This window comes from Sander lucioperca, chromosome 14 (genome assembly GCF_008315115.2).
Source record: "Sander lucioperca isolate FBNREF2018 chromosome 14, SLUC_FBN_1.2, whole genome shotgun sequence".
Taxonomy (NCBI): Eukaryota; Metazoa; Chordata; class Actinopteri; order Perciformes; family Percidae; genus Sander; species Sander lucioperca.
The window spans coordinates 22,724,345-22,746,034 of record NC_050186.1 but is presented as its reverse complement, the minus strand read 5'-3'; the positions used below and the strand labels follow the sequence as shown (position 1 = coordinate 22,746,034).

Here is a 21,690-nt window from a genome sequence, read left to right as displayed (position 1 = left end):
TAGAAACCCTCCAATTATGACGAGTTACAGATCCTGGCAACAGCCATGTGAAAGATGGGAGAAAGAACACATTGGTAAGGTCAGAATTCTGACGGAATACCAAAAAAATCCCCCCATCCCCTCTTTCACTCAGTAAAACTCTTCTCTCTGCCTCACAAACACACATATATACAGGTCCAGACTAAAATACACATAAAAACAGTACCTTGTTCTCTGAACCTCCCATCTCTCTGAGGGAACATTAATAGATTGTCTTGCAGACTTCTTTACAGAGCAGGGGAGAAGGTTAGAGCAGGTATATGGCCTTTACAGCAGCTTGGCTCCAATCCAAAATGTTTACAATGCGATGTCAACTACCCTGTTTGTTTACTTGTGGTGTGCACGCATCTGTGTGTATACTGTATCTGTCTGCATCTGTGTCCTGTTTATTCAGGAGATTGTCTGTACTTTACTGTATGTTAGTTGGTATCGACATAGAAGCATTTAATGTGTGCTGCTGTGAGGGAGCGGTAGCAAATCTCTGCCATTTAACAGAGACTTCAATGTGTGCGAAATGAGCAGGGATTGAGCGAGGGAGGGAGAAGGAGCAGACACTATGCGATGATGTCATCGTCCCGGTGGAGTAGCGATACAAAGTGACTGTTTGAGGTGATGGTGCAGCATTCTCAGCAAGAGACTAAACACTCTTATGTCTGTGCTTGTACGGAATATGTGTGTGTGTGTGTGTGTGTGTGTGTGTGTGTGTGTGTGTGTGTGTGTGTGTGTGTGCGTGCGTGCGTGCGTGCGTGCGTGCGTGTGTGCGCGCGTGTGTGTTTGTAGCAAGCCAGCAAAAGGAGGAGACTGGGGCGTCTCCACTCCTCAGTGCAGCACTCATCTACCTGGATGTTCATGATGTCATCGTCCCTGGAGGCTTGCTGTGCCAAGCCTAGTTTTTGCAGGTGACAAAATAAATGCAGATAGAGAGGAGAGCAAAAAGTGTGTTTGCACTTCTCTCTTATGGCCATTTGTGTACTTGAGTTTGCATCAATGTATGTTCATGTGTGCATTGAAAAATGCATGTTTGCACGAATGTTCCCATATGCTGTAGAAAGGCTTTTGCACTTAAGCGTTTGCATGTGGACATTTATGCATTCATGTGCCTCTTATGCACTGAGCTCTTTGACTGTCTGTGTGTGTTTAAACATGAGTGTATCAGTGTATTTACCTGGCTTTTGATGATGTCATCATCCTGGTGGATTTGCAGGACATATCCAGAGTTGCAGTAGATGGTGCAGCGGTCTCCATTGTAGAAGTGGCGGCCAGGGCTACTGCACTTGAGCTCTGCATTGCGGATTAAGGGTTCCTGGCAGTCGATGGCTTCGCACGAATAATGTACACAACTACGAGGGAGCGTGTGTGTGGGGGGATGGGGTGTTGGTAAAAGAAAGTGAGAGAGGAAGAGAGACAGAGAGAAAGAAACTAAAAACCACATTTAAAGTCACAACCAAAGGAACATTTGTGTATAAAATAACACTGCAGACACTCAAACATGGAAGCAGTCACACATTTGCTCACAAACAGAAAAGCCACACATTGAGACAACCACATCCATCCATCATTGACTGCTTAACATATCAAATCAATAAACCACATGGAGAAAGGATTGCCATATTTGCTGCACATGAAAGGGGTGTCTGTATGTGCACATACACGGCAGAGTATAGTTTGTGAATTAAAAGCGACAGGATATATTATGTGCGGGCTAAAATGGCAGAGTTTGGCCACAGCTTTATGTTGGTAGCCTGATGGAGAAGGCATTTAATGTTCTTGGAAGGCTTGGATGCCCAAGGCACCTTTTTACAATAGTCCACATTCTACAGTATAGTGTTCCCTTATGAAGCCGACGGGGAAAGAGGGAAAGAGGGAAAGGTATGGGGGCACAGAGAGAGAATGAAAGAAAATACAGGTCTGGAGAAACATTGTTAAACTCAGTCCTGCAACAATGGAATCTCTTTTTTGCTATTTTCATTTTTTTGTTTTCCTGCAGACAGAATCTTTCACTTTCCTATGCTTTTTCGTATTATTATTCCTTAAGTCCTTCATTTTTCTACCTCACTGCCCCTCCTACTATAACACTCAGAAAAAACTTTGTATTAAAGGAAATAAAAGTTATAGGAAAAAAAATATTATACGCTTAGAATTAAAATGCTAATTCCAACAAGATGCTAAGCTGAGCAGGTGAACACTGTTTATAAAGCACGAGAGTAGCAGTCCCTTACGTCAAAGCTTTTTGAGGACAAACTGAAGCCTAGAAGCCTCCTCTGTGGCCACTTTGGCTTGGAACAAAATCTCTTCAATCTCTCTGGAATTTCTGACATAAATTACAATTAACTACCTGTAAAACTATCCTCTTCCCCTGCAAATGAGAAGTACAGCATACAGCACAATAGAATAGTATGACAAAATTTAAAAAACAGAACCCCAACCATTCTCAATGTAAGAGGTGATAAGTGAGAAGAAAATAGTGCAAAAAAGAGAAAAGGGAAAACATACATATGCATGTGTTTGCAGAGAAGCATGGAACATAAAACTGAGTCATGTTAATAGCTCCTGTTGTTAACAAGTCAGGGAAAAAGGGATGTGGTGTTTTGTGGAGGCATAAGTATTACGGGAAATGTGCTGCTCAGCCCAGGAGAATGACAGAGTGAAAGCGGGAGCAGGAGGCACAGAAAGGGGAGAATTCAGAAGAAGGAGATGGCAAACAGTTAGAGGGAAAGGAAGATGACCTGAAAGTAAAGAATGAGAAGACAACACAGGATAACATATGATGAAGGGGAGGACGAGGGGAGATGTGGAAAAGCAGGGGGAATGGGAATAAGGAGGAAGTGAAGACAGAATGAGGTTAAATGGAGAAGACATTTGGAAAGTGGGTATAGACGACAGAATGCATATGATAACTTGGAGTCCACTGAATAGAAGAAACAGATCAATGACATAAAAAGACAATGAGACCGAGCCAGGATTCTTTACTGATGTTGTAAAGACAGACCGGTAAATAATAACAAATTATAATACTATATCATAATATTCACTTTGTAGCGTGTTCAAGTCAAAACATTTGAAGAGAAGTTGGCATGTTTTCAAGAGCCTCTGGAAATTAGATGAAGTGTAGACAATATGAAAGAAAGGAAAGTTACAGAGAACTATAGGAGAAAGCCACTATGTGTTTGCAGTAACAAACAATTTCCTGGCTGGTGCAGATACACAGGAGTTTTAATCTATTTAGGTGCTCTTGGATGTCTCACTGGCACACAAAAGCCAAAAACAGCTCTATCTCTCTGCACAGACCCCCGACAATCCATTCTTTGTGTTTATTAGCGCATTTCTTGTTGAAAGGGTTGTGGGAGCATCATCAGTATGAATTGTCTCATGCATGACAGTGGTGTGGAAATTGGCAAATTGTGACTCCTTGTGTGTGTGTGGTCTGGTTTAACTATGTTTGTGAGGAGGGACAGGACATCATATGGTTAGTAGTTAAAATTAAAGGTGCTGGAGACTCAAAAACTGGGAATTTGTAGCTAAATAGGTGTTAACTGTTTTTTGTGTACTTGCGAAACAGATCTTAAAATTTTTTAAAGGTGTTTTACATACATTTGATTATCTTAATTTCCTGGTTCAGATTCTAGGTTTTCAGCTGTTACGAATCATTTTGTCACACACAAAACATTTTTCCAAATATGGAATACTGCTCGACCCTGGGCAGCACTTTTAATGCCTGATTGATGACAGGTCATTTAGTTAATTAACTAGTTAGAGTTGTAAAAATAGTGAGTGACAACCTCAATGTAGTGCTGATCAATGCAAAAAAAATTATTACAGGAAAAACATGTCCATTTTGGCAGGACTTTTCAAAGAAAAAGGCTATTTGTATGCAGTGTGCACTTTAGCCGAACTCAATACAAACTAGGGTGGTAAACAAGATTTAGTGCTGGAGGCAGCAGCGGCTCTATTGTTGGAAATTTGCAGAGCTGAGCAACAGGTCCAAATTAATTACAAATTTCCAGTGATATTATATTTGTTCCCGAGGGTGTTTTACTGTTATAGCTGTAGCTTTGGGCAAACCTCTAACATTAAACAGCTTGTTGGCATCATTAATTAACGCATGCATCTCCCTCTCTCGGGCTCAAATACGCACACACAAACACAGCTCTTAGCATCTCTTGTCGCTTCTCTTCTTCTCGTTTTCTGTGTAGTCTTCACTACAAACACTTTCACACCTTGCCTGAAAGACTGGAACTCTTTCAACAACAATTAATATGTATTTACTTCTCAATATATTTAATTCTACTGCTGCCACTTCTGTCTTCTCTGTCCGTCCATCCTGGAAGAGGGATCCCTCCTCAGTCCTTCTTTTGTGGGTTGCGTATTCTTTATCCCGACTGTGTCGACTGTTGTCTGACTATAAAGCGCTCTGATTTTGACAGTGAAATACAGAACTTATTTTGCCATTCATGGGGTTTTTACGTTGAATAATTTGGTCCTTTGAACACATTTTTCATGTGTATTCTTACTACAGCGTTTAGTATAAAGAAACTAATAGAACGGCTCCTGCCATCTTTGTGTATCAAGTATAAGTATATAAGTATGAAAAGAGTCTGAATAATCTATGGTGATTTTTAAGTACATCACATTCTGTGTTGGTATGTTGTAAGGCGTTACAGTAACTGTTACTTTCGGCAGTAACTAGTACTCTTAAGACATTATTTTTAAATTAAGTAACTAAATTACCGTTACTGAAAGGCTTTTTACTTTGTTATTACCTCTGCCAGGCATAAGCAAGGGCATCATGCATTCAGTCATGTGTTTGCTTTTGTGTATATATCTGTCTGTAGCTAATCACATACTACAGGACCCATCAGACTTATATTATTACATTATTGAATGTTTTGACAACCACCACAACCACGAGAGGTCTTTAAGCATACGGTCATAAATGTGCACAAAAAATATTAGGCTGATAGGTCCAGTACATTAGCTACGGACAGACAAATACGCACACGCACACGCACACGCACACAACCGAACGCATGATTGCGGTGGAGAAAATAACAACAGTACTGATATGAAAGCTATAGGCACATTACCAAGCATTTCAAAGTAGACATTTAAAAAGTAACTTAAAAGTTACTTATCACAGCAACAGATTACGTTTGGTACTCCCATGTATACCTTTGTAGAGATTTGGAAAAAACATGACTCCAAATCAAGTTTCCTGTACCTTTAAGTAGAACGATTGTGCAAGTTGTTCATGTGTATCTATGTGTGGCTACATGCTTGTTTGCACATAATGATTTCATGTGCATGTCTTTGGTTGTGATGTGTGTGTAACATGCAGGCATGATATTGTTATCCATTTCCCTTTTTCTCAGCCTCACCTCTGGCCTGTAGGGTTGTAGATCTCATTGCTCTGGCAACCACTTATCGTGATAGGGTCGAAGGACTGGAAGGAGCGCAGGCCTACTCCAGAGAGGGCCACAAGGCGAGAGGCAAACATGACCAGGATAGCCTTGGTATGGTAGAAGGCCACTGACAGGTCATGGCTCACTGGGATCACCAAAGGGTTGGTGCGGCAGCTGAGACGCCACTCACCTGTGAAAAGGATATTGGGTATGGAGAAGAGACAAAGAGAAAGGTGTATTGAGATTGCAGTGGGGGAGGTAGGGGATAGAAGCAGAGAACAGAAGGAATCAGAGTGGCAGATGTTAATCAAACCTTAAAAGTGAATTAGGAGAGAAGAAAAGGCTGGAAGAGGGGTCTAAACAGCATGCTGGTGTTGAAAGAGTGATACAGTGTTGCACATGTGGTGACATGTACTTGAGGGGGCTTCACTCTACATGATATCTGCTCAACTATAACAAGCTCTAGTTAGTTACAGTAGGTCAAGCTCCTTTGGGCTCAGCTTTCCACTCAGTCATATTTAGAAATCTGACACTGGAGGTGAATCAATTGGGTTGCAATTTAAAAGTACAAAAGACAGTTCTCACCTAGACTATGGATGCCCTCCTTGGTGTCCACCAGCTGAACAGTGATGTTACACTGAGTCTGGTCAAGGTAGCCAGTACCATCAGCAGCCAGATGTATAATCACTGCTGCTGCCACCATGGGATGAGAAAAGTGGGCCTGAATGAAGGAAAACAAAAAGTAAAAAGTTAAGTACACATTTTTATTAACTGGAATCTACTGTGTCCTCTTTCTTAGTCCTAGCTAGAGTTGAAGTTTTTCTCTTAGTTTTTTCCTAATTAGAATTATGTTTCATGCATCATATGCAATGTCAAATTGGTGCATAATTCTTCTGCTTTTGCTTTTGTTTTTCAAGTTGCCACCATAATGATGCCATGTTGTTATAATGCACTGCATGGTGTTTCAGATAGGTCTTACCTTGAGCCAATAGTTAGGATATCCCCAGGTTGGCTCATGAGCCTCACTACAGGGGAACCATGCATACTGGGACACTCCATCTGATAGATCAAACACCTTGGACTGACAGGTCTAGGGAAACATAAGAGAAAAAGAAGGAAAGTGGGTATTTTTGGATTTCCTTGCACTGCAGCTGGATTATCGTGATATCATGAGATCACTTGAGAATTGCGGGGTTGCGAGATCACACGAAAATCCATTTTGTTAGGCTTCAAGTAAGTCGTTTGTATCCGAACTGCAGTGTTTCCAACCAATCAGCGTCCTGTGAGGAGTTACTGGCAGCTACAGGCTACAGGCACTGTTCGTTCAAAACAACAACGCTGGCTGCTGGGGCGGCCTCTAGCTCACCCAGTAAGAGTGTTCGCCCCTTGTTGGCTGAGTTCTGCAGCGGCGCGGGTTCGAATCTGACCTGCTGCCCTTTGCTGCATGTCATCCCCCATCTCTCTCCCCCTTTCATGTCTATCCACTGTCACTGTATAAATAAAGGGAAAAGACCCAAAAAAATAATCTTTAAAAACAATGCTGGCTGCTAAAGAGGTTAGCGTAAATGCTGCAACAGCATCAGTTATATCCGAACTTTCATTAAAAGAAGAGCAAAGAACGGCACTGAAGGCTTTTCTCGATGGAAAAGATGTTTTGCCTCTTCTCCGTAATGGCTTCAGCAAGAGTTGGCTAGAGAGATGGTTCTTCCAATCACCTGCCAAGCCTTTTTTGAAAGTGCCTGCCCTTTCCAGTTTCCAATGACGGATTCTCAGATGGTACTGTGTAACAAACCATCTGGCGCATCAGGTCAAATTTTGTATGCATCCTTCTAAGTAAAGCCTGTTTTTTTCACTTTGTAGATACAAATACATTAAAGAAGAAGAAATAAATGCAAGATAAAATTGAGGAACAGATTTTTTTTCCAACTAGAAACTAAATTTCTCAAAAAAGCTTGCCAGCTAGTAAGTCATTACATTGGCTGCTGGTTCTTCTCTCAACTCTTTTCTATATATACAATACACCACACCCCAAAGTTAAAGAAAACATAAAAGGTATTAGGTTCAGGAGATATCATGCTAAAATGAAATAGTGAGCATAAGCTACGTAGCTAACTAACTTGTATTACTGTATACACATATATGAAACAGCTTCAGTTTGGTTACTGTCTTGGCCTTAAATGCAGTGACCCCTGTCAGCTGTTTGGGCTGACGTGCAGCTGACATGCATTCTGTGCAGTACCGTTTGTTTGTGTCTTGTCAACAAAACTGTCATGTGCCACATGCCCCATGTCTCTCTCTTCTACTTGTCTTTATTTCTGCCTTGTCGTCTCTGTGTGTTTTTTGAGTACTCACCTTGTGCTGGCTTGTTAAACCCTGTCATGCCACACCTGCCCAGTAGAAGCCCTCAGAGAGTTTTCATGATCCCATGCAGCACTGAATTAGTCACCTGTGTCACACAGCTGTACTGCATTTACTCAGACTCTAATCCCTTTACATCCAGATTTTTACTGATCTTTTTGATGTGATAAAAAACTAATATATTTTTGTATACCTTTGCAGTGTGATAATAAGAATCAGCAACACTGAAATGAAATGCTGTACCTTGAAGCAGCTGTGTAATGTAGGTAATGTAAGACAGAATGGAGTGAACAATCTGACATTTCAATATGACAAAATGGTGATATTGATTAATACTGCTTAAAAATACTGTATTCTGTCAATTGATATGATAAATGGCAATCAAACTGTCAAAAGTGCAATTTAAGTTAACTCTGACATGCGTAATAAAGAGACTTGGTGTATTCCCAGAGGCTGTTGAATATGGCACTGGGTGAAAACGCCACTACACTCAATGCGACCAGAGATCTGTCCTACCACAGAAGAAAGTGGGGGTTTGTAAGTTATGGTGATACCACCCAATATCCAAGCCAAAACAGCTCAGGCATGGTGATTGGCTACACAACCTCTCACTTTACCACTCTGTAATCCTATCGGAAGCAGTGATAACGGTAGGGCAGAGCTTTAAAAGGACAAGGAATACAACTGAATAAAAAACGGCGCTAGTATCCAGTCATCGTAAATTCTGCAATGACAAAGTCATCTCATTACTGTGGCTTAGTTGACATACAGAAAAAAGGACCCTCGTGTAACACACATTATCACCCATGTGGGATAGGGAGAAAACAGGGATGAGATGATGCGAACAGTCATTATGATTAAAAGGAAGAAAAAGTGGCAGCGAGACAGAAAAAGATGATGGATGCATCGTTAAAAGACTATCGAGTAATACATAACACAGCCAAAGGGGAGCAAGGGCACATACCCAAGGACGGTGAGTTTCGCCCGCTGCCCTGAGCTAGTGAAATGAGACACCAGTAACATGAGAGTTTTGCTAGAGAGGCTACTGTAAGATTCCGCCACCATGGAAAGCTGGCCAGACCAGCTATCTGTCTATATATTTGTCCCCTGGATCTGTTGATGTGACCTTTCTGCTCAGAGCTGAAGTGGCAGAAATAAGAAATGCAGGTGACATACACCTGAGATCAGCTGCCATGAGACTTTGTCCCAACTTGAGTGCAGCTGCGTAGATCTCCTTTTTGTTAATGAAATAGATACAATAACTAAATTGAAGGTTAATTTTACTTTGGTAAGTGCAAGAGCTTCCCAGAGACCAACTCTGATGTTGGTCTGAGTTTGAGTTAACTAACCAATTAAAAGCTGCTAATGAATTGGAGTCAAGAGGAGCTGGTTTCCATTGCTACCCTTCTGAAAGGGAAGATGACAAATCCCTTTCCACATGCAAACTGATGACTTATCTATGTAAACACAGGTGGCACTAGCTACTGCCCTCATTCTTCCCCCCTCATCTCCTGGTGTCCTTTTCTAACAACCCACTGTTCGAGACTCAACCAAACACCCCCATAAAGCACCAAACCAGTGGGAGGCAATTCACAAGTCTCCCATGGCTCATTACACTTCCTCCACCCTCCTCCCCATGCAATGGCAAGAGTCAAAGCACTCTAAATAGATTTGTCATTGATTTGATTTAGTCATTAAAAGAAGGGGGAAGGGTGGTGATAGTAATACACTTTTACACCCATCCAGGACTCAACCAAGCAAGGCTACTACATTCTGATTTTATCCATTCATCCATTCATCAATACCCACTTATCCTTTTAGGGTCAAAATGGTCTGGGCCAGCACACATTGGGTGAGAGGGTGGGAACACCCTGGACAAGTTGCCAGTCTTTCACAGGGCTGACACATAGAGACAGACATTATTCTCACTCACTTGTACACCTACAGGGAAATTAGAGTCGCCAATTAACCTAACCCACAAGCCTTGGGCTGGAGGAAGAAATCAGTGCACCTGATGGAAGCCCATGCAAGTATGGGAAAAAAACATGCAAATTGCAGAGGCCAGCCAGCCAGCCAGCCAGCCAGCTCTAGAGGCAAGATTTCAAATTGTATTAATTTTAATTTTACTTTTAATCTTTTGGTTATGTGTGATCTGGCACACAAGCTATCTTAGTTGTAAACATTAATCTACAGGCTCAGGTCCATGATCCCAAACATAAATCCTTTGTAACAATGTTAAACCTAGCAAACCTTTTTTTATTAGAACTTCAGCCATGCTCCTTCTCCTACATGTGTCAGTGTCAGAAGTTTTCTTCAAATGGTTAATCTTTGTGTACACTGCTTACAGTTGTGGACTTTGTAATGAGGTTAATTCACCTTCCTTTATGTTCAAATGTTGACATCTATTTGAAACAAAATAAATTGCTATCCTTGTAAAACAGTAACAGCAAACCCTAGAGACGAGTTCAACTTCTTAACTCAAAAAACACACACACACACACACACACACACACACACACACACACACACACACACACACACACACACACACACACACAGTTACACACATGGTCTTAATGTGTACCAGCTGGCTAGTAAGACTGGCAGACAACAGCCAATCCCTGGTCTGTAGACATAAACTGGTGTTTGTAAATCACTACTTCAGATAAAAGGAGAGCTAAGTGTCTTCAGCAAAGGGGAAACCGGATAAAGGTGAGGAGAAAGAGAGTGCAACCGTCAGCCTCACTAGCCTGAAAATATGTCTGTACTGTAAAGACATTAAGAGCATAAGGCAAAACATAAACTTGGAAAGGGGGAATAGGCAACACAGTCTAGGAGAGTGCCGCTGTTAGAGTAATGGCAATAATAATGGCTCTAATGTACCTCAACCACAGTCTTTCCCCTTGTGATGGAGATTTAGTGCCAGGTTGAAGTTAGGTCACAGAGCACATATACATGTACAAACACATACACAGGCTGAAATACAAACATACACACATGCTACACCCTCTTTGGCTCGAATACTGATGTTAAAGCCTCCAGATTGTCAAAATGATCTATCTCGGATTGAAATCAATAAACCTCACAGACACACACACACAAACATGGGCCACATGTTCATGGAAGACTATTGAGACACTCAGACATTTAGGAGGCCCTACAAAGGTCCCCCCCGTGTTTTCTGACACACTATTATAAAGCCATGCCACACCTTATAGGGTCAATAATTAAAGGATTTACTTTTATACATTAACTAGCAAATATTTCTGTTTCAATGTCTTGACAATTGACTTGTGGTTTAAATATATGAACTCAGTCTCAAAGTGTTAAGGTGATGCAGCAGTTTCACGAAAATCTGTTTTGTTTTTTTATCTGTAGGTATTTGTATTCAGCATGAAGCTTACAAATTATGTAAGTATTACACGTTGGTAATGTATTGTTGAGTTGTGAAGTGGTGATCATTAGAGGCATCTACTGTACACACAGACAGACATCATAATGTCTCACATACTATCTACCATGTACAGTATGTATGTATGTATGTATGTATGTATGAAGTATGCAAAACAAATCACTGGCTTGTAAGACCATTTCGTTGTTAGGACTGTTAGAATGTATCTTTATAAACCAACTTTCACACAATCCCTCTTGCCTACACCAATTTACAAGTTCCCACTTCCAAAAATGATTCCAACCCCATCGTCTTAAGTCTCGATATTATTTTTTGCCTTCATTCCATCACTCACTTTAGCAGTAAACATAATCACTACAGCAATTAAGCTGTTCATTCATTTTGCATGATCCATCTAATCACTTTATTTGACTCAGTGTGAGCAATGGTGCGCCAGGAGTCGAGGATAGCTGCTGAGCATTTCAGAGTTTATTGTTTGTTTCAGATCCTGTTGTATACCTCAGTGTGGTCAGGCAGTGACCTGGTTTGTTTTTTCTGGAGAGGTGGAGATTTTGGAAATTAAAAAAAACAATTTCCCAATATGTATCCTGTCACGGCACCTCCTAAAATGTGTTTATTTCCATCAAAAGGTATTTACTTTCCCTATTTTCCATTTCTTCCTCTCTCTTTGTTAAAGGCATATACTGTATACGAGTTTGAAGCCTGAGCATGGGTAGCAGGAGTGAGCATCTGTGAGGCATTTGTGGACAGAAAGAGCAACAGAGAGAAACTAGTATGAGTTTCCAAGCACCATCCCATGGTTTACTGGAATGCTGGTGAGCGCCTGGTGTGTGATGTAATGTCCTGTCACCCAGCCCCACCCATACCCACTGAAGCTCACTGTCTCATTGGTCCAGGGCTAATGATGGGCCACTTCCATGGCCTACGGAGAATGAAGCTGTAAAAGTTAGTGAGTGGGTGCAATTATGCAGTTTACCTATCACACTCTCATCAGAGCAGACATGAGTAGTGACTGGGTGGTAGAAAACATGGACCACAAACTAATGTATAGGGATTGGTGAGTGTAAAATGCTAGCAAGTTGAAAACAGATGGGACTGCGGAGAATATAAATGCCCCTCAGTCAGTGGCCCCTATGCTCAATAAAAGAGGGCCAAAACCCTGCATATTAACAGCTTGAAAATGTTATGGGGGGGTCATCAGTGCCATGAAAAAAAATACACCAGTCACAATGAGGTTTCCACATGGCAGAACCACAATAATAATTGAAACGGGAAAAGTAAAAGGGGAAAAAGGAACGCCATCCCAGAGGTTTCTTTTTAATGTTACCTCACGCTTATGTCACTGGCACTGTGCCTGACGAGGGCTGTGTGGTTTGGGGGAACATTGGTGGGAGAGACATTGCCAGAAAAGCTGGCCTTCCTGTGCTGCTGAAAGCAATAGCTCGGCTACTGTATGAGCTTTTGTTTTTGGGGGCAAGCACATGTGTGGGTTTCAGATGTGCGACGATATGTGCAAGTTTTGTCTGTATGTTGTTTGCATGTACTGTATATGTAGAGGAAAATGTGTGTAAATGCGTATGTTTCCTCTGCAGTAGTCCTTATACAGTATGCATGTATCCCCCACTGAGATGCACAAACACACACGCCTGTTTTTTGGGACATTGGACAAATCTGGGCCAGTCATTGTTTCCTTGTTTTTACCGACCAGAATAATTATAATAAAACAGTGGCTCTTTTCTCCCTCTCTTTGCCATTTAAAGCATTACTCACCTACAGATGAATGTGGTTATTACTTTAGACCTCATGCATATGTTGTTTTACATCTGAAGATGGGTGAACTTCATATATAGGCAATTTTTGCAGCGTGAGAGGACTAAAATGTTATCCCTTCTGTTGCTTATGTATAATTAAGGGGAGAGTTCTCCAGGGGTGCCCAGGGGTTGCGTCAGAGATTGCCTGGGCAGCATCCCTCTCTGGAGAAATCACCTGGCTTGCTGTTTGATCTTAAAGGTTAAATGCACATGCACACTTCCTACTTACACAGACTCATCGCCATGTACATGTGCAGGCTGTTTGCCTTCACGTACATGGACACACACACACACACACACACACACACACACACACACACACACACACTGGTTAGTTGCTAGGGCCAGTTCTCCAATCCAATCCCCCTAGAGCAAGTTGAGCTGGCTCACCATATTCCACGGTGTGGGGGGAACATTATGTTCTGCTCCACAAAGACAGCAGTAGTACATTTCAGCCCCCTACGGACCTGCCCTATAATCCTGCATGGAGTCGGCACTGTGAGTGTGTGTGCTTGCTTGTGTTTCTCTGTCTGACTGGGTACCTGTGTGTGAGCTTGATCAAGAAGGAAAGGAGGATCTTTTAAATAAGCTGATGCCACCTTACTGCATTCACAAGTAGCCCCTTTAGAGGTGTTCAACATTTTGTAATGGACTTGATATGGAAATATGGAAAAAGGTGAGCTGGCTAGAATGTTACATTGGCAGTTAGGCATTTTTGGGATCATTAATGCATTTCAACTTTATTAACTTCATACATTCTCTGGTGTCCATATGGTATTTTGATTGGATCAAACTGCTCATTTGAGGGCATTTTCATGTGAGAATGTCCGATAAAAGTGATTTATTTACTTTATATGTATTTTCTTTTGAATGCAGTAAGACTGTCGGTCAAACTAATTTCCAGATTATTTTACCTTCAATTACAAGCACTAACCCCATCTGAGCATCCATCTGTCATTTGTGTTTCTGACTCATTACATTATTTCATATGTCATCAGCCATTATATAATGTATTTATATATCATTTGCACTTTTCCTCTTACTTTTGCACCCGCCTGCTGTGTGCTCTTTTGTGTTGATTTACAAATCTCAACTCCTTCTACATTCTCTCTAAATTAATGTTATTCCATTACTTGTTTTTGTTTTACTCACATTGCCATTTCATCACTTAACTACTCTTTCTGTATCATGCAAGCACAAAAACCATTACTATAGCACTGCTATTGTAGTTTGTACCTCAACAAACTCTACAAGTTGGTGCTGGGATTCACACTTTATGACCCAAAAATTAATGTGTGTCATTCTTACAAAGATATAGAACACAGTTACATTCTGCTAACGTAGACTGCAGGCTACTAAGCAATTGCGTACAAAAGGGCAGTATGTATTTATGGCTCTATGCACCATTTATTCTTATATTGCTGAACCCTCGCTCAACAGTGGTTTTAATGTGGGAGCATTCACCTATCCTTCTCCTTGGCTTTGCTCTGGTGCTTGAACATTCAGAAGGTAAGAAAAAAAAGGTTAGCTCTTATGCACAAAGATTATCATTCACCATGGCATTTAATGGATAAAATGATGTGTTTCACTATCCCTCTGTATCTATATCTGTACGTTTTACAGTAAAAACACAGTTAAACACACACACACACACACAGCACTTGAGATTTTGTGCAGATACATGATCTCTAACTCCTCAAGTGCCTTCTTGTACTGTTGTTGCTTTCTTGCATCCGCAAAGATCCCTATCACTGCTGCCCGCCTTGCTCTCTCTCTCTCAGATACAACACACACAGACACAGATACACACACACACACACACAAACACAGTACCAACACTGTCGTAAGACATCAAAATAAACTTGTTTACTAGATCAGAAGCAAATTATGTACTATTCTATCCCCTACCCCCAACATACTCATTCATAACAAGACAAATTTACTCACCAACACACAGAGAGTTGGTTACACTTTAGCATTGTCCTGTATCAGGGAAGCATATCTCTAGCCCAACTCTACCAAAGAGCTGTGAGCCATGAACATGAAAACATGAATAAAATTAAACTGCAAAGGATAAAGTGAGCTATTAACAAGGCAGGACAATGTGCTGTTGGTTTCTGATACAACTATAATGACTACAACTAGCACAGACTCACTTTCACAGCCCTCTTTTAACTGCTTGACAACATGGTATTAAGGCAAAGTCTAGGAAAGGAGTTAAAATTTTCTTCCTCTAGTTTTTCATTTATGCATTATGGATGTTAGGTGTTACTGTGTATTCACTATATTTATGAGATATAGACACTAGTTTAGCTGTGAGCTTTGCACTTCCAGGGGAATTACAAAGAAGAAAGTTTGGAAGTTTTTCAAGGATATTGAAAATGAACCACGGTCGTAAATGTAGTGTTCCAGGCTATACAGGGAATGCTGACACTTTTCACATTTCATCGCGATCTGCCGGTCGTGATGCTACAGGTAAGTGGTAGTTAGTGGTTCAGTTACCCCAGAAAAGATGACTGTGCTCTGGGTACAGAGCACCATGCTGCCGGTCGTGGAGCTCCGTCAGGTCAGTGGTAGTTGGTGGTCTAGTTACCGGGTAACTGCGAGTGTGGCAGGCATGTTCTCTGATAGTAATAAATTAAGTTATGTTTTCATTTATATTGCAATGTAAATAATACACTTAACCTGGTAGCAGAGTGGCTTTCGGGAGAGTCAGGACTTTTTCCAGTGGGCCGGTAGTGTTTCGAGGCCGCTAGGGCCGTTCTGATAATAGTTATACATTGCAAGTTCTTAGCAACACCATCCGGCGGCCTGGTGTGCGGGCGCTGCCCGCTGGTCAAACTGTGCAGCCTCTGCTCAACCCGTACGGTGGGCCGCAGCAGCAGGCATCATTAGGGTCCGTGTACTTGGCGGCCAACGGATTTTCGTTTTGAAAGGAAAAAAACAAAAACGAAAAACGGCCAGTTTCCCAATTACCATTAGTAAATAGGAAAACAAAAAACGGAAAACAACCCATTATTCGTTTTTTGTTTTGATATTAAAAAACGGAAAACGAAAAACAATCTCGTTATCCAATTGTCTTTGATGTATTTGTAGATGGAACTCGGAAATTAAAATGTGTGTATAAATCTTATTCCTTTGTCAGTACCCGATCCGTACCGCCTGTAAAATCCGTTCTGTGCACTGCCTGATCAGTTCTACGCTTGCGCGAACACCGGCAAACTTCACAGCTCTATGCACGCATTGGCGTAAGGATGTTTGGACATTCCCGGTTACCGGAAGAAAACATTAGACAGTGACAGTAGACCGTTATGATGGCAGAGATGAAGTTTACAAGGTGTTTGCTGGAGTTGCCTAAAGTATCTGTTAATGATATACGGAGCGTCGTCTGGCCATCCAGTACAACACCATGTAGCAAATTAAATAAGGGCTTCAAAATTTACGTTTCATAATTTCTTTGCAACTTTGAAGGTAATTTGCTAACGCTAGCTAGCCTGAGCTAGAAGCCTTGCTTTGGTGTTTTAAGTCATGACTCCGTCCTGTTTCAGGTTAACCATGCTTTTAATAAAGTTTAAGCATGTGTATACCTCTCACTTTATGTGTTTGTATTTTTATGAAAGTATCAGGTAAAACAGGGCTACAAATGAGATCTCTGTGAGAGACCAGCTAACTCCTAGCAAACTATTATGTAGCTCAATGCTGGACATTTCACCCCTAATTCCGGTCACTTTACTGTATTTGTATTTGGTTTAGAAGCCTTTATTGGTGATTTTTACGGTACAAAGTCCTGCTACATACGTACATAGCTAGCTATATGCTCCGCTATGTCGCGTTAGCATGCAGCTACAATAGTTAGCTATGAGTATGCTAACGTTAGATTGTAGTGGAACGAAGCAGCACTTTCTAACGTCAAAAATCACAGATAAAGGCTTCTGAACCAAACACTACACAATCGGACATGTTTCAGCAGGAATGTGACCCGGAATTGGGGAGAATTTAACAACATTGCCAGCTAAAATGACCGTTAGCATGTAGCTACTATAGTGTTTACTGCCGTTGGCATGTAGCTACTATAGTGGTATACAGCAGTGGTGGCTGGGAGAGCTGTCATCCCATCTTCAAAAGGACACTTATGTACGTTTACACTTCATCGCATTAATAATAGACAGTCTATGGTTATTAGTCAAGACGAAGTATTAAAGGTAAAAACATTAACGTAAACAACACAACAACGATGTCGCTACACGGTTTTGGATCAGTGACAAGTTTTGAATGTTTGTAGCTATGACTATTGTATAATAAAGATTTAATAAAAAAAGATTTAATAAAAAAGTTGTAATGTTTGGTCGTAAAGTGTTAAAGTGTTCTCTTAATACATCCATGGTTGACACATGGTACAAACATAGACTGTAAATCGCACATGGACATTGTTAGTTTTCTACTACGTAATTATGCGCATGCACAGAACGGATCTTACAGGCGGTACTGGCCAATAAATGCTATTGAAGGGCGGGTCTTGGCGTGGCGGGAGTAACTTCCGGGTCACGAAAAAATACCAATGCAAAATTAAGGAATATGACTTATACACACGTATTTTAATTTCCGAGTTCCATCTACAAATACATCAAAGACAATCGGATAACGAGATTGTTTTTCGTTTTCCGTTTTTTAATATCAAAACAAAAAACGAATAATGGGTTGTTTTCCGTTTTTTGTTTTCCTATTTACTAATGGTAATTGGGAAACTGGCCGTTTTTCGTTTTTGTTTTTTTCCTTTCAAAACGAAAATCCGTTGGCCACCAAGTACACGGACCCATTAAGACTCACACACTGTCACGTACTATTAACGTTACTGATAGACTTCCAAACGTGCGGCCGGGCAGCGGCCACGAGCAGCGGGCTGCTGGAGCAGGAGAGGTGGATCTAACGCGGCGGCGCAGAGGACTTGCAATGGGTGGTGTGCTGCTGGAGCGAGTAAGCCCTGACTGCAGTACGCAGATCGAGGAGTGGCTCAACGTGGGTGGAGCTAAACGTTTGACTCCGCACACTTGCCCAATAGCAACCGGAAGAAGAAGAATGTGTGTCTGAGGGAAAAACACAGGACTTTAATCCGGAGACCGGAGATAGTTTCCCGCGTGTGATGTTTGCTTTTCCCGTTGTTGTTTTCCTTAACCCAACCATCCGTTGTTGTCTTGCCTCCCCCAGAGACCGGGGCTCGTTTCCCGCGTGTCACGTTTGCTTTCCCCGTTCTTCTTCTTCACATTTAGCCCAACCCCGATCTGCGTACTGCAGTCAGGTGCAATTAGCTGGAGCTGCTGCTGCTGCTGTTGTGCTGCTCTCAGTCTGTGTGCCTGTGGGCTTCACTCTCTGCTAAATGTCCCCGCACTGAGACACTGAACTAGCTACAGCGCGAGTTGTGATTCCTTGTCTGGAAGTGGAGGTTTTTTATGTCCCAAGAGTAACGTTACAACAACACTAGTTGTAATAAAAGTGTCGAAACTTTGCATTGGTGTGTGTGTGTGCGCGCGATACACTGGAGGATGACTAGACTGTAACTAAACTGTGTCTCTGGTGCTTTGTACAGTAACATTAGTTGATGAGTTTATGTGCGCTGCGGCCTTTTGGAAGTCTATCGGTAACGTTAACAGAGTGTGAGTCTAATGATGGAAAGCCAAAAAGGGAAAGGTTGCGCTGAGAATGTCAGACTCAAAAGGAGAAAAAGGTATTGTGTTGCTGTGCTCTGTGTTGTTGATCCCACCCCTCTTGTGTGTCTTTTCTTTTTTGTAAACCAACCAATCAGTGCGCAGCTCATCTAAATATTCATGAGAATACCATATAAGGGAAAAAAACTCTTGTGTCATTCTAGGGCTATTTCACAGGGTTGCATTAGGGCGCATAGAACAGCACCCGGGCCATTTTCAGCCCAACCAATGTTACATACCCTATTCGGAGACCTTAAGGAACAGTGTGAAATACCCTATATAATCATTCTATCACCCCTTTCATTTTTCATTTTTTTATTTTCTTTCTACATTTCCTTTCCACTTATAACCACTTTCTGGGCCTTGGTTCTAATGTGTTGTGTATACCTCTCTTTATTAGTCTCTGTCTCTCACACACACCAGCACACACACAGACACTATAAGGACAATGATGGTACATATTGTGGGATGGAAGCTAGTGGTTAACCAGACACTAACTTCAGCAGAGAACTTTACTGTCATTTTGGCTTTGTGCCGTGGTAATGACATCTTGGGAGTGTGGTTGGCTGAGATCAAAGGTTTACTCTATGTGCGAAGTCCCCAATAAAAAATTATGGTTGTTGCCTCCCTCCTTTGAATCTCTATTATACATCTTGACAAGCATAAGAATCTTGCTGTAGTCATTTAGTATCATGGTCGTTGTAACTTCACTTACTCTAAGCTTAGTATATGGGGAATGGGCAAATGACAAAGAGAGAGTGAGTGTGTTGTAAACGCATTGTGAATGCTATTTAACCCAAGAGCCATTCCAACAGCAGCTAAGCTTCTGGCAGGGTCACCCTTAGGCCGGTTACACACTGGATGCGTCGCGCGAGCGTGGCGTTTCTGTTGCGTCTCAGAAGCGTGGCGGCTGCGTGGAGTTTTCTGTGTCCTACACACCAGAAGCGTGTCTGACATGGCGCTGCTCCTGCTGCTAGGTACAGGGAGGGCTGATCTCGGGACATAGCGCCAACAGATTCAAACTCTGAAAAATGGGTAAGTGGGCTGTCTGTTTATAACAACAAAAAGCGGCTAACACGCCCACGGCCCACTGTATGCGTCGCGGGAGCATGTCAGCTGCGTTGCGTGTCCGTTTATATTTCAGCTCCCATGTTAACAGCTTAGAGCTTACACACTGCCTGCGTGAGACGCGTGCCTGCCAGAAATAGAACCAACGTAAGCGTTTCCAGGCAAAATAGAATAGGAAAATATGTTTATATGTCATTTAGACACAAATGCATATTAATAAATTACATCTTGATGTTTGGAAGTCTCTAGGTTTTGACATCAATGTAGATATAAATGTAATAAAAAATTTCAGAGAAAAGATTTTCAAATATTGCACCTGTCATACAGAACGAAATATTCTGTAACATATTTTGCAGTCAATACTGCCGACGTTGTCTTGTTTTAATCAGATCAGTAGGCTATATATTTATGTTTAACAACTCTCCCCAGTCGAACAAGCCTATATATAAAAGGTAGGATAGGCTACAATAACAACGTAGTGTGTGTTCTGAGTGACGGTCCAACATCAGATAGGCTATATAGGTTCTTTACAGCTACACAAAGTTGTTATAAACAGACAGCCCACTTACCCATTTTTCAGAGTTTGAATCTGTCGGTGCTATGTCCCGAGATCAGCCCTCCCTGTACCTAGCAGAAGGAGCAGCGCCGCGTCAGACACGCTTCTGGTGTGTAGGACACAGAAAAATCCACGCAGCCGCCACGCTTCTGAGACGCAACAGAAACGCCACGCTCGCGCGACGCATCCAGTGTGTAACCGGCCTTAAGCTTATATACGTATGGTCACTCAACGCTCTCAACAGTTGTTTCTTGAGAAAAGATACTATGTTGCAACATGCCTCATGTTTATACTTTGGTGACTTGTGTCATTACAATATTTCCCAACTTCTTCTGACAGCCTTGTTTGCCTTGAAGTGGCAAATAATTCCATGGCAATGAACAATCCAGTGATACTACGTGAATGTCCTCGCCATGTTTCAAAATTCTGTAAGTGCGAAATAGATCTTGTTACCATCTACAAGTGCTATTTCTCTGCTTTTTACTGCTGAATAGTGCTAGCAGTCAAGTCAAATAGCACACACGAAGTAGCCAAATGTATTCAGTGTTGTCTTCCTTGAATACAGAAAAAAAGCCCTGCAGTTACCATTTCTCAGTCCTCACCATTTTGACACTGATGACAGTAATCTCAAAGTTGCCAAGCAATTTACTACCCCAACAGCTCCAAATCCATTTCAAGGGCAACACTGTTTGTAAGTTTGTATTAGCAAAGCCACAGTGTTTTTGGCAGACTACATTGCTAAAGAAAATTCACATCAAACACTCAACAAAGATCAAAACACCATCATACGTAACTATGCAGCTCTGAGGCTTGAACTTTGGATTTCACATCAAATGCCTTTCGCATCCCTTTACACCAGCAAATCAGAGTCAACAAGGAAAATCAAAACTGTTTTGTTAACTATCGCTAACAAACTGAGAAAATTTGAATGAAGTACTCTAGATAGGGAATGTGATCCTGATGCCTAAAAAAATGACTATTTATTGGGTACTCTGTGGCTGATTCCTGGATGGAATCAAGAGCTATTGTCTGCAAACACAGCAATTAAAATACCAGATGCGAAACATCACTAAATCTTCAAAATAGGTAACATCTTCAATAACTTTGTTTTGCTACTGATCAGCCACTGTGATGTTTTCTATGTTGTTCTAAAGTGGCCACATTTAAACTGGATCCATGAAAGCCACCGGCCTGCTCTTCATCTCCAGAACCAATCCTCACATGCTTCATCTGTGGCAAAAGCCTCCAGGACAGTCACTATAGCCACATGCATGCAATTGCACAATTGCTAAGGACCACTGCCTAAATGAGAATCTCAGCTCTGTTATTTTAAGGCTGTGTTATG

At 41.5% G+C, this 21,690-nt stretch overlaps 1 protein-coding gene across 2 annotated transcripts in view; it reads right to left on the bottom strand.

Annotated features, from left to right (window-relative positions):
* Positions 1-21,690, bottom strand: part of pappaa (pregnancy-associated plasma protein A, pappalysin 1a) — a 101,749-nt gene that overhangs the window by 34,087 nt on the left and 45,972 nt on the right. For both annotated transcript variants that reach the window (XM_031277960.2, XM_031277961.2), the window contains exons 11-14: positions 6,418-6,528; positions 6,024-6,159; positions 5,415-5,628; positions 1,205-1,379 (exon numbers count right to left, since the gene is read on the bottom strand). In XM_031277960.2, coding sequence (XP_031133820.1) covers positions 1,205-1,379; positions 5,415-5,628; positions 6,024-6,159; positions 6,418-6,528 — 636 coding nt within the window. The remainder of the gene's footprint in view (positions 1-1,204; positions 1,380-5,414; positions 5,629-6,023; positions 6,160-6,417; positions 6,529-21,690) is intronic.